A 12,860-nucleotide genomic window follows, 5' to 3' on the forward strand; every position below is an offset into this window, starting at 1 on the left:
TGGAACTTTCTGGGAATGTAGGAGATCCAGAGGTAGAGATTGGTTCCACTGGAAGCTGGCCAGGAGGACAGAGACAAAGACAAAGGATTGTAGTGCAGCCAGACCCCCAGGCAGGGGCGGCGGCGGGGGGGGGGGGTAGGGGAGCAGAAGTGGGACCCTGGGTCTTCCACACGCTTTCTGAGATGGACCATAATCGATTAAAAGTTCTCAACAGCGACGAACGTGTTAGAACTGAGATGGAGTTTCCTAGTGTGTGTCGGTGGTGGTGGGGGGGGGGGCTCATGAGTTCCCGCATGAGGCGTGAACAGCAGAGTTAATGCCAAGACCTCACAAATGAAGATGCTGGGCTGCATCCTACAGGCCTTGTGCTGATGTTCATTTACCTGGATTGAGACCACTTAGAGATCCACAGGGAAGGCAGAGGACAAATGGATATGGTGGATGCTCATTTTGTGTTCTTGTGACAGGGTACACTGTCACAGGGAGGGAGGGAGGATGAGGAAAAGGACTGAGGCCTGCAAGGTCGGTGACCTACAGCCTCTAACCCTGTGCTGTCTAGTACAGAGGCCATGGCCACGTGTGGCCCCTGAGCACCTGAATTATAGCTAGTCTGAACTAAGATGTACTGAGCGCATCTATACCAGACCTGAATACTTAGTGACTGTAAAACAGCTCATTAATATTTTTATATTGATGGCATACAGAAATGACAGTGTACTGCATATATCTGGATTAAGGGCAGCATATTATTAAAATTAATGTAAAATAAACTAATCACCCATTTCTTTTCACTTTTTAAATGTGGCTACTAGGAAATTTGAAATTACTTGTATGGCTTGTAATATATTTCTATTAGGCAGCGCTGCTTTAAACCAGGGGGAGGGAGAAGATTCCTGCCCCCAAATCTCAGATGGGTGCTTGGTCCTCACGGCAAAGATCAGTTTGGCAGAGAGATGGGGCCAGCTGGCAGACAAAGGGCAGGGGTCAGTTGTCAGTAAGGAGTGTCATTTGGTGTAGCGGGGACCCTTCTTCAGCACCCGGGACCACCGGGATCCCGGGTACTTGGGAGGGGCTGGGGATCTTCCGGCAAATGCTGGGAGCATCTGTTTGGCACTGGAAGACTGGCACTGTCTCATTGGGGCCGTGGCCAACGTGTGATCCATGTGTCCCATATTCACTGGCCTCCACATAGTCTGTTAGAGACGCACCTGCTTCATGTGTTCAAGTGTGGTGAGAACGATGTGGTAAAATCCCACGTCTGTCAACCCCAGGGAAGCAGATTTTGCAAAATTCTAATTTTTGCTTAAATGCTCTAATTTTATCATTGGCAACAAGTCCTGTGAGTCGCCCTCTCGAAGCTGTGGGCTCCACTCCCTCCATTTTAAAGAAAGTGTCTCCAAAATCCTCAAGTCTGGATAACCATGGTTTGTCTCTCTTTCTTCTGCGTGAAAATCGTGCTCCGTGAGAAATGTGGTGAGTTTAGCTCCCAACTCAAGACCAGCACCCAGGGCTCTTTCTGGAGTCAGCTGGAAACGGGTGTGCAGCAAAAGCACCTTACTCACACTACCATTTCCTCGCACAGAATAATAGAAAGATGGCTGCTCACAGATTGAAGTTTAATACAATTACGAGTTTTTAATGCTCCATCAAGATTATTCTCTTTTTAAAACAATGTTTAGTTTTGAGAGAGAGAGTGCAAGCGGGTGAGCTGGGGAGGGGCAGAGAGAGTCGGGGACAGAGAATGTGAAGCGGGCTCTACACTGACAGCAGAGAGCCCAAGGTGGGGCTCGAACCCACAAACTGTGACATCATGACCTGAGCTGAAGTCGGACGCTATGATTGTAATAATCCTCGAGATCATTCTCGTGACTTGAGCTTCTATTTTCCATGAGTTGATGGCAGCGAAGAATAGAATGGATGCTATGTGGTTCCTGCTAAATTACAACAGTCTTTGCCACCGTTGTTTTTGCACCCTGAGTACAAATATCAACACCGTGGAAAGGCGGATCACATCTTCTGCTTCCTCCTCGTGGGCACCCTGAACATATCATGACGATTCCAAGGGGTCCGCGGACCACATTCAGAGATGTGCCCACTGAGGCCAGTGGGGGATGCCCACCGCTTACCTGGTCACTGTGACCTGAGAGGAAGGAGGGGGCGGCTCCCCGGAAGAGACTCAAAGTTCTCATTCGGGTTTTATAAAGATGAGCCAAGTGAATGCATACTCCGTGGCCGCAAGAACACCTTCCATGCCATACTTTCCTTGCGTACTGCTCTGCAGCAGACATTTCCTAAAACCCTTTCACAGAACAGTGAAGGGCCCGCTGTGTGCCAGGCCCTGTACCGTTTTCCTTCGTCTGCATGATCTCACTTAACCTGAAGTGGTCCTTCGAGGGTGGAGACTAATATCAACCCACTGGCAGATGAGGAGGCTTGTGGCAGGTAATTCTTCTTCACCCAGGAGGAGACACCGTGGAAAGTAGCGCAGCTTGGACTCCATCCCAACTCTTAACCAGATCAAGATCCCAAAATGCCACACAGGAACGTCACCTGTGTCATTAAATATACTGAAATAAATGGATGATTCCCAATTAAAAAAAAATCGCCGGTGGACATTTTCATCCAATGAAATGTAGAACAGAAGCCTAATCTGTACAACAAACCAAAGCAAAGTGACTAGCTCAAGGCTGGAGGAGATCTGCGGGGTTGAGCAGACTCAGGTTTCTCCCGTCCTTGGGTCTCCCTTGGAGGAATGAATAACTAGGACTCCCAGTACCCTAGGGATAGGGTAAGCATCCCAAACCTACCAGTTTGATCCCTGCTCCTACAGCACACCTTTTAAAGATCTGTTTTATTTAGTTTGCAGGTCGTTGCGTTTAGTCTGTGCAGGTCAGAAGTTGTTTTCCAAAAAGTCCTGCGGGGAGGTGGCCGGCATGTAAATCTATACTTCTTGCTTTAAATAAGCATTCACAACAAGTTTTCCTTTGTGCCCCTTGTAGTGCACTTTAGAAGTGATGTATACAGGATACAGCCACAGCATTCCAGAAGCTCATTCCCAGGGTGAATTACAATGTGCAGCGTGGGAAGGACCCTGGGGCAGAAAAATGACGACCCACCTGGGCCTTGGTCTGGCCTCCTCACACATCCCAGATTTTAGACAAGTTATTCTCTCTGTCTGGGCATCAGTCATGGCATATCATTGCTAGATTGGTGAGTCAGGATAAGAGGTGAATCCTAACCTATATGAGAATTTGGAAATGCCCAAAATGAACATGGCGGGAAAAATACCATTTTGCGTATTATTTCAGGATTTCATGCACTGCTTGGATTAATTGTAAGGTTCTTTTTATTTGTAAAATATTATGTAAATGTAGAATCACTAAAGAATAAGTTGCATTTCTGTTTGTGGTTTCAAAAAATTAAGAGTGAGCAATTTCGGTGTAACATTTTATCAGTAATTATTAAGGACCTATATGCTGGTAACTATCAAGGTGTCTTGTGAGAAACCGAAAACTCGAAAATGGCAACTGTCTAATTCCACCACTGCTAAATAGTAAGTCAAAAATATTTGCCCTCCATTCTTTGCTTCTGTTTAGAGCCTCATAGCTTAATTATTTACCTACCTTAAGAAATAGAAATAAAATGATAAGAATACTACATAGAGGTACAATAATTTGTAAGCATATATAAAATTTATTTTCTAAACATACATGTTGTGTTTTTACTGTAAAAGTAACCTTGCTATTGTTTTGTGACTTTTCCCCCAGATATTTTAAGAAAAATTCTACAGAAGAAGTTTGACCTCTCAACTGATTATGAGAAGGTAATTTTTATTGATACATTTGTTAGTAAAAATAAGTATGAACAAAATTTTGGTTGACTTGAAAGTAAATCTTTAAGCAATCAGTTCACCTATGAACTTTATAATTTTCTTTGACTAAGAATTTTTGTGGAATATTGAAACATCTTATAAATCCCCTTTGATTTCTAAAGCAGAAATTCCAAAAGTAGCGTTTGAAAAAACATTCACCTTTTAAGCTGTATGTATTTCTGTATTTAAAAACTGAAATTTCCTTAAGGGAAGTAATGGGGTAGGTTTCTCTTAGCTACGGGAGGAGAGAACTCCCAGACTAAGTAGAATTGTTTGAACATTTCTAGAAACAGGGATGTGTACTTTGTTTCAAAATACAGTTTGGTAGGGGTGCCTGGGTGGCTCAGTCGGTTGAGCTTCCGACTTTAGCTCAGGTCATGATCTCACGCTCATGAGTTCGAGCCCCGCGTCAGGCTCTGTGCTGACCGCTCAGAGCCTGGAGCCTGCTTCAGCTTCTGTGTCTCCCTCTCTCTCTCTGCCCCTCTCCCACTCGTTCTGTCTCTCTCTCAAAAATAAATAAAAACATTTAAAATTTTTTAAAAAATAAAAAAATAAAATACAGTTTGGTAAAAAGCAGCTTCACACAGGAACAGGTGTATTGAGAGCTCTGTGTGTGCACTTGCCTGGGCTAAGGATAAGGAAAATCGCCCTTGATCTCAGGAGGCAAAGAGCCAGATGGCAGAGACCATACCTGATTGTTTAAAGTAGAAGGAGAAGAAGGAAATAAGTAGATTTATAAGTAACAGGAAGAGGAACGTAGGTGAAAAAACGTAATTCTGACCAGGAGTTCTTGCATAAAAGGTGATTGGGGGGCTTGTTGTAAAAAAAGAAGAATAAGCAGGGCTGGAGCAGGTGGGGAGGTGGCTTTGCTGGCATTCGAGGCTTCGGGGACCACGGGAGCCACCAGGACAAGGTGTGAAAGAGTGGAGAGGAAGGAAAGGCGGCCTGGGACCCTGAACGCTCGCTAATATGAGCAGATGGTATTTTCAGAAAGTATTAAAGGACCTCGCGTGCCCCTGCTGAATACCAAGGTGTCGCGCATTCATTCTGTTTGCATCTGTGATGGATTACCCAAACACAAGAGTGTCCTTTGCTTTTGGTTTGCGATGAGTGCAGGTTGCCAGTGAAATAAACAGATGCTTGTTGTACTGAATGTTAGGATAATTAAAAAAAAAAAAAATAGTTGAATCTGTCAGGCTCTTAGTCCTGAAGGATTAAGTACTTTGTCCTCTCCTGAAAGTGGTTATCAAGAGAACAATATAAGCAGACACACGGGGGACATTCTTGAATGGCCAGCACAGCAAACGTGAATGACAGTGTCCCAGTGTGGTGGGGGCAATGTATGGGGAGGGCAGTAATCTCTCGCCCAGTGAATGGTCACCTCAGATGCGGAGGTGACAGTGCCTCATATTCTCAGTTTGCAATAAAGTGATACCCAAGAGAAAACAAATACAGATGCCAAAGGGTAAGCCTTATCTAAAGACCATTGACACGAATTAGTTTCTCTCTAGCGCTCACAGCCTTCCCTAGTACTGTGGAAAAACATTTTCGTTGTGAAATGCCCGTGGCTTCCTATGTCTCCCAAACGTGGTTGCCGATGTCTGCTTGCATCCCTGGGCAGAACAAAATGACTGTTGCTTGTACATTGATATCGAAAAATGGCGTGCCATTAGCAGCCTGGCCCGAATGCCAGCTAGTTCTGCCAAAGAATGGGTGGGGGTTGTGCTTCACCTGGTCCAGGCCTCTGAGGATGGGGTCCTGAGACCTTGAGGTGACTCTGGGCACCTCAGCAACTACCCGTGGTGAGATTCTTAGTTGGGCCAGTCCTTTATGGCTGGCTTGGTATTAGATTTGGAGCTCCTGTGAAATTGGGGATCTCCCTGGTGCCTGATTTCCTCTCCACCTCAGGTGCCTTTGCAAATGGACCAACACCATTGGCATGGGGGACAAGTGCACTGAGTCCTCATGCATGACCTGAATTCCCCCTTCACTTGGGATCGAGTCACGTTTTCCACTGTTGTCCAAGAAAGAGGGATTTGGTTAGGCAGAGACACCGGAGAAGCCAGACACCTCAGGAGGGGCGCTCTCTGATTGCTCGTAGTCTGACGTATGCCGGCTGTGTTGGGTTGGAGTCCTCTGAAGCAGACCCTGAGTCAAGGCCTCGCGGTCACGTCATTGGTTTGGGAGGTGCAGGGGACACTGGCCAGGAAGTGGAGAGGTAACACGAGGGAGAGAGGGCAGCCTGGAAAGGGTGTGGCATTAAGCCACCGGCCACAGGGGACGGCTGAAGCTTCATCCTGTAGAATTGCCGGGGCAATGGTGTAAAACCCCAGTGTCCAAATTAGTCCCTGGGAAGTGTGAGGGAGCTGAGGTTTCCAGACACCAAGACTGAAGGGGCACAGGTTAGGGGCGGTGTGGGGGTGGGGGACTGTGTTAAGCCCTAAGCACTTCTGACCTGCCGTGGTACCAGAAAAGGCTGTCGAGCACAGAGTGAAAGATGCCAGTAGCTAGAAGCTTGAGGAGGTACATGGAGATGACTGAGGCCTGAGAGATGTGGGAGCCCCAGCAGCGTCTTCTACACTGACCAGTGCCCACTGGCTTTCTAATTACTGCACTCACAGGTAAGGTCTGTCCAGGCGAGGGGCCCTGGGGAGTCTTTTCAGCTTTTGTCCTGAGTCGAGCATTTCCTCTTCTGGTGAGTTCTCAGATGGCGGAGGAGCCTGGGCCGCGGGGTCAGTGACTTTCCAGCTGGGTGTTCTTTTAGTGAACTCTCTTCAGAAGGAGGTTCAGAAGCATTCAGCTGACCTTTTGCTCCAAGCGCTGGGCCCGACTTTGGGAGGGAAATAGGACTCCTTTTCACAGAACTGCCTCCTCTTTATACTTCAGCTGAAAGTTAAAGGTAATATTTTAAGATCCTTGGCCCCTTCTCCTCCTTGACATTTTTTTATGTACTTCTCTCTTTCATGTATCCATTTTACAGAGTGCTGGCTAGGAGCAGTGTGTCGCAGGGGACAAACTTGTGAAAGGGTGGCCATTACTCCGCCAACTCTCAGCTGGTGGAAGGGAGGTTGTGGGATAAGAAATACGCATGGATGTTATGGGCTGAATTGTGCCCCAAATTCATCCGTTGAAGTCGTAATCCCAGCACCTCGGAGAGGGATCGTATGAGACATAGTGTCACTACAAGGGTAATTAACTTAAAACGGGGTGATTAGTGAGTCCTAAGCCAGTCTGACTGGTATCCTTATAAGAAGAGGGGATTAGGACACAGACACACACAAAGAAAAGACCGTGTGGGGACACAGGGAGGAGACGGCCATCTGCAAGCCAAGGAGGCCTCAGAAGAAACCAAACCTTCCCACACCTTGATCTCAGACTCCCAGGCCCTAGACCTGTGAGGAAACACCTTTCTGTTGTTCAAGCACTCTGGTCCGTGGCACTTTGTGAAGGCAGCTCCAGCAGACTAATGCAGTCCACAGCTGGACTGGTGGAGGTGGAGGGGGACACACATCACGCAAGAAGTTCTGATAGAGGGCCGTGAACAAGAACGTCCCGAGGAGGGAGAGTGGTTTTGCACCTGGGATGCATTTAAACTGAGACTTCATTAGGGCACCTGGGTGACTCAGCTCATTGAGCGTCTGACTCTTGATTCCGGCTCAGGTCATGATCCCAGGGTTGTGGGATCGAGCCCCACGTCAGCCTCCATGCTGAGCGCAGAGTCTGCTTGAGATTCTCTCTTTATATCCCTCTGCCCCTCTCCCCCACTTGTGCTGTCTCTAAAAACAATTTTTTAAATATTAAACAAATAAACGAACTGAGACCTCAAGGCATGTAGCGCAAACGAGAGCTACAGCCTTTCTTTATGAGCATGAGGCTCGAAGCACAAAGCTTCTCCACTGCTTCTGAAGCTTACACCGGGTCATCGTCCTCTCTGTAATGACAACAGCCACCGTTTCTTGTCCACCTTGGGCCAACACTGGCTTATGAGCTGACATCGTTTCTTTCTTTTTTTTTTTTTTTTTTTAACGTTTATTTATTTTTGAGACAGAGAGAGAGAGAGAGAGCACGAACAGGGGAGGGTCAGAGAAGAAAGAGGGAGACACAGAATCTGAAACAGGCTCCAGGCTCTGAGCTGTCAGCACAGAGCCCGACGCAGGGCTCGAACCCACGGACCGTGAGATCATGACCTGAGCCGAAGTCGGACGCTTAACCGACTGAGCCACCTAGGCGCCCGAACTTGACATCGTTTCCAACCCCCACAATGAAACCTGTCCGAGGCAGAAGTATTTCTGCGCTGCACGCTCAAGAAAATCCTGCCCTCGGAGAGGCTGGGGAACTTGCCCAAAGTCACCCAGTGACTAAGTGGTGAAGGTGGGATCCTTCCCGGGACCGGTCTGACTCCAAACCAACACATGCGCGGCCAACAAAAATTCAGCTCAACCCGAGCCACTGTACTGGAGTCCTAAAGTGACTAATTTGTTGGAAGCAGCTCGCGTTGAGTATTCTGAGCTGTGTGAGAAGACCGTCACAGCCTCAGTGCCATGCCTTTTATTTATTAAACCATAAAATGTTACAGTGGGTAATTAACCCTGGGAAGGGAAATGAGGGAAAGGGAGGACCCGGCAGACGAAGCCGCGGAAATCCGAGGAACGGCTCTAATAACCGCCGGTTTCTAGCGTCTCTACAGCACGCACAGTGAGGCAGGTACCCTTGGTCATGATTTACGAGTATTAACCCGTTTAGACTTTACAGGAGTGGTCTGTCTTCACTCGAGGTGTTAAGGTAGAGATGACACGGGCAACTCATCTGTCCACTCAGCGTGTGCCAAGCGCCGTGCTCCAGATACAACCTGAGCTGCGCCAAGCCCCTGGGTGTCATTCCCTCGGGGATCAGAGAGCGGGCGAACCCCTTCCCGGGTTCTCTGAGCGCCGGCTGACGGAAACCCAGGGAAAACAGCATGACCTCCCCCTCCACCAAGCTCACGTGGAGTTTCTGCAGAGAGAGCCCCTCAGCCTAGCTTGTCGGGTGGTGACCCCCCCAAGGAAATAAAAGGACACAATTCCTGTCTTCAAAGGATGCGTAGTGTGGAGTGTAGGTGGATGGCTTCCCATCGCTTCCCACCAGCAACCCCTGAGTGCCACCTGCACCTCTAGAAACCTTTCCAGGGGACAGTTGTCCCAGCAACGCCTGTCACCTCCATCTTTTGATTCTGTACATCCCGGTCCGTCGGAATGGACGGCTTCTTTGCAATGACCTCCTGGATTTGTTTCCTTGTGGCCACAGTCCATCCCCACTCCTGCCTCTTGGTTGGCTGCCTTTTGGTTGGCTGGTTTGTATCTTCATCCTTCATTTCATTCCTCGGATGAAATTCCTCACCTTCCATTCATTACCTTTCCCTTTCTTTTAATTTTTTTTTTAACATTTATTTATTCTTTGAGAGACATAGAGAGACAGAGCACAAGTTGGGGAGGGGCAGAGAGAGGAGGAGACACAAAACCCAAAGCAGGCTCCAGGCTCTGAGCTGTCAGCACAGAGCCTGACGTGGGACTCGAACTCATGAACCGTGGGATCATGACCTGAGCTGAAGTCAGACACTTAACCGACTGAGCCACCCACCCATGCGCCCCTATATTTTTTTAACTTTTTAATGTTTATTTATTTTTGAGACAGAGAGAGACAGAGACAGAGACAGAGTGTGAGCAGGGAAGGGGCAGAGAGAGAGGGAGACACAGAATCCAAAGCAGGCTCCAGGCTCTGAGCTGTCAGCACAGAGCCTGATGCAGAGCTCGAACTCATGAGTTGTGAGATCATGGCCTGAGCCAAAGTGGGACGCTTACCTGACTGAGCCACCCAGGCGCCTCTACCTTTCCCTTTCTTGACGCTTCCTCTGGGGGCAGGTGCTGGGCCTGGGCCTCATCCCTGCTGCTTTTCTTGACCTCACCAGTGCTGACAGTCACTGGATATCGATTTGGCACTTAGGAAACGTCAGGTCGTTATTCCAGATGGGATTGTGGTGTTTGGAACCCACCCTGCATGTCCGCGAAAGGTAAGTGAATGAGTTCCCTGTTTCCTGCCCTCCAGGAGAGCGGGGCATGCTGCCTGGAAGAGCACACTCCCCTTTCCCGGCAAGAGAAGCACCTTCCAGAGATCTCAGAAGCATTTAGAGAGCAAGCAGTGCACGGCAGTCTGTGCCCAGGATCATGTCTGGGGCTTGCTGGAGCTGAGGGATGGGAATAAGGCTACCGTGTGTTGATCGTTACATCTTCTTGTTAAACATCATCTTCCTGATGGTGATGACGATTGATTGAGCATGACCCTGGGACACCCGGGTCTGAGCACTTCACATGTATTAACTCACCTCGCATACATTTAAAGCGTTTAGAACAGAATAAGGCACTGAGCATGTTGCTTCTCACCGTTTTCTCTTGTTGTCTCTGAAAAACTGCATAAAATAGAGCCTCTGCTGATCCAGATTCCATCAGTAAGGTAACCAAGGCTCAGAGTAGCATTGGCAACAAGGCCTAGGCCCGTCCCCCAGGGATTCTGATGTAATGGGTCAGGGCTGGCTGGTTATTGATATTTTTCAAAAGGTCCCCGGGAGACGATGATGGGTAATTAAGTGGAGTGGGGGGTCACTGACGCAAAGCGGCATAGCCGGATTCAAACTGCGGCACCGCACGGTCGTAACCTCATACTGTGTGACAGCCGGCACGAACAGGAAAAAGATGAAGATTCACCCAGCTCCACCGGGGACGGGGCGGGGGGGCGGTTGTTGGTACCCCATCAAATACATCAGACCAGACTGACTCCTGGGTGGGAATATTAAGTCCCAAAGAATCAGCTGATTGTTGTAGCTTACAGGTGCTTCTGCTCTGGCCCTAGCCCAGCACCATCTGCCCTTGGAGCCGAGAGCAGGTGTCCCAAACCCACCTGATCAGGCCATGACGCCAGGGTTGGTTTAAAGACAGGCTCCTGGTTTTACCCAAATCTCCTGATACCCGCTCTAGGGGAGGAGCCTGGAGTCAGTGTTTTTCACACATTTATGGTGGTAAGTTGGGGAGACTGTGGGGCCCATGCCCAGGAAGGGAGTCCGGGGTCATTCAAGATGCCCCATGTGACCCTGGGGGCATGTGTACCTGAACTGCCCACCCCAACACTTTGGATGCCTCATTTAACAGGTACTAATATCACAAACATTGTTCTCCCACCTCTGAAAATCTGCCATCTAAAAGCGATAGTTTCCAAACTTTTGGATTTCCCAGAGCACACAGTTGCAAGAAAGTAACCCAGGGAACGACACAGAGCCTAACGTTTATTTTGCCACCCAAGGACATTTAACACCCATCATAACAACAACACCGTATTAACTTTGTCCCCTCTCACGCACATACCACCCCCCTCTCCCCACCAAAAGGATAAACTGAACAAATTTCACCTCAAGGGAAACTCGCTGCACCTTACTTTTTCTGTCTTCCTGCAGGGTGGTCCATCCCCATCACTGGACCACCGTTGAGGGAACTCCCTTGGTTCACCAGTTTACCTGCTTCCGACTGGGCACCTGTTGCATGCCGGGTCCCCGGGTGGGTGCTTGCCAGAGAACGGTGGGCGTGACCTCATGGTTTCTGCTCTCCAGGAGCAAACAACGCCGCTCAGGCAGGGCTCCTGTGGGAGCAGATGCTGACAACCGGCAAGTGTGGGCTCCAAGGCAGCATGAAGGAGGGATGAAAGCAAACCCAGACCTGGTTATCAAGACAGATTTCCAGGAGGAAGCAACATCCAGGCAGACTTGAGTCCCATGAGCAGAGGAGTGAAGGGAATAATGTTCTGGGCAAGGAGGCATTGCCAGGGAGCTCGAGGCAGGAAGGGGGAGCATGAGGCTTCTTCTTAGGACTAGAATGGCCAAGAAGAACAAGGCATGGGGCCAGGATTAAGTAACAAGACCACATTAAGAGGTTGGAATTAAACATGATGGGAATCCAGGAAATGCAGGTAAGCAAGAGAATGACCTCATCCGATTCTCAGTTTAGAAAGGACACTTTGGAAACTGTTGCCTTCGGCTGGGGTTCAGTGGCTGATCCTCTATTGTGTAAAGACCACACGGTTCGTGTGTCAAGCCTGTGTCACTTTCCCTCTAATATCCCCCATTCTGTCCACACCTGATTAGCATCCTGATAAGAACATTTCAGGAAATCCAAATATACGTTCCAACTGTAAATTCCATTTGTTTCTCTAATAAACACTCAAGTTTTATGTTCCTGGCTTATGTGGACCAACCTCTCACTTGATTTGCGCTGTATGGAATGTTAATGTTCTCAGTTGTGGTTAATCGCTCATGTAACTTTTTCTGTTTTCTTGATGCATGCTGCGTCTGCCTTACTCTCCTCAACTCCTCCACTGCCTTGACTTCCACAGCCAGAAAATGTAGTCTTGACCCTGAAGGTAAAGTCCTTGTTTGCTGTTTCTCGTGACTCTGTCTAAAGCCAAGGGGAATGAGATCCTTCTGCCAGAACTTCCTGTCCTTCCACTGTCGTCTCCGTTGTGATGGTGTTTTAAATGGCTCCTTTCATTTTTGTTTATGGAATCGTCATCAATCTTCTCTTCCAGTTTTAGTAGTTCACCAAAGAATAGCGACCCACCTCAGCAACTTTCCATCTTGATCTTCTCCTCGTAATCCACAAAGCGTTCTGGAGATCCTGGCGTATCAGAAACTCAGTTAGGTCTTTGCCAGACCTTGGCCAGACTTCACCCAGAAGTGAACTCTTGAGATGACATATACCTTGATCCTGATACTGTTTGACATAATATTGAGTCAGTAACGTTGGAAAGGTTGTGTATCAAGTGTGAAAATTGTACTTGGAGGTAAACATAGTGCATTTAGAACATTTTGAAAACACCTTCTCTCCTGCATTTGAGTTCAGTGTCTTCTGGACTCAGAAAGGATTTTAAATTCCTTTTAAAATAGTAAATAATTGGGACACCTGGGTGGCTC

General features: G+C 48.2%; 1 protein-coding gene across 10 annotated transcripts in view; it reads left to right on the forward strand.

The window, feature by feature from the left end:
* PROM1 (prominin 1) overlaps window positions 1–12,860 on the forward strand; it is a 136,755-nt gene that overhangs the window by 66,219 nt on the left and 57,676 nt on the right. For 8 of the 10 annotated variants that reach the window (XM_058723032.1, XM_058723040.1, XM_058723030.1 and 5 more), the window contains 2 exons: window positions 3,768–3,823; window positions 12,284–12,310. In XM_058723032.1, the coding sequence (XP_058579015.1) occupies window positions 3,768–3,823; window positions 12,284–12,310 (83 nt within the window). The remainder of the gene's footprint in view (window positions 1–3,767; window positions 3,824–12,283; window positions 12,311–12,860) is intronic. The other 2 variants (XM_058723038.1, XM_058723039.1) reach the window with 1 other exon arrangement.

This window comes from Neofelis nebulosa, chromosome 3 (assembly GCF_028018385.1).
Source record: "Neofelis nebulosa isolate mNeoNeb1 chromosome 3, mNeoNeb1.pri, whole genome shotgun sequence".
Lineage (NCBI taxonomy): Eukaryota > Metazoa > Chordata > Mammalia > Carnivora > Felidae > Neofelis > Neofelis nebulosa.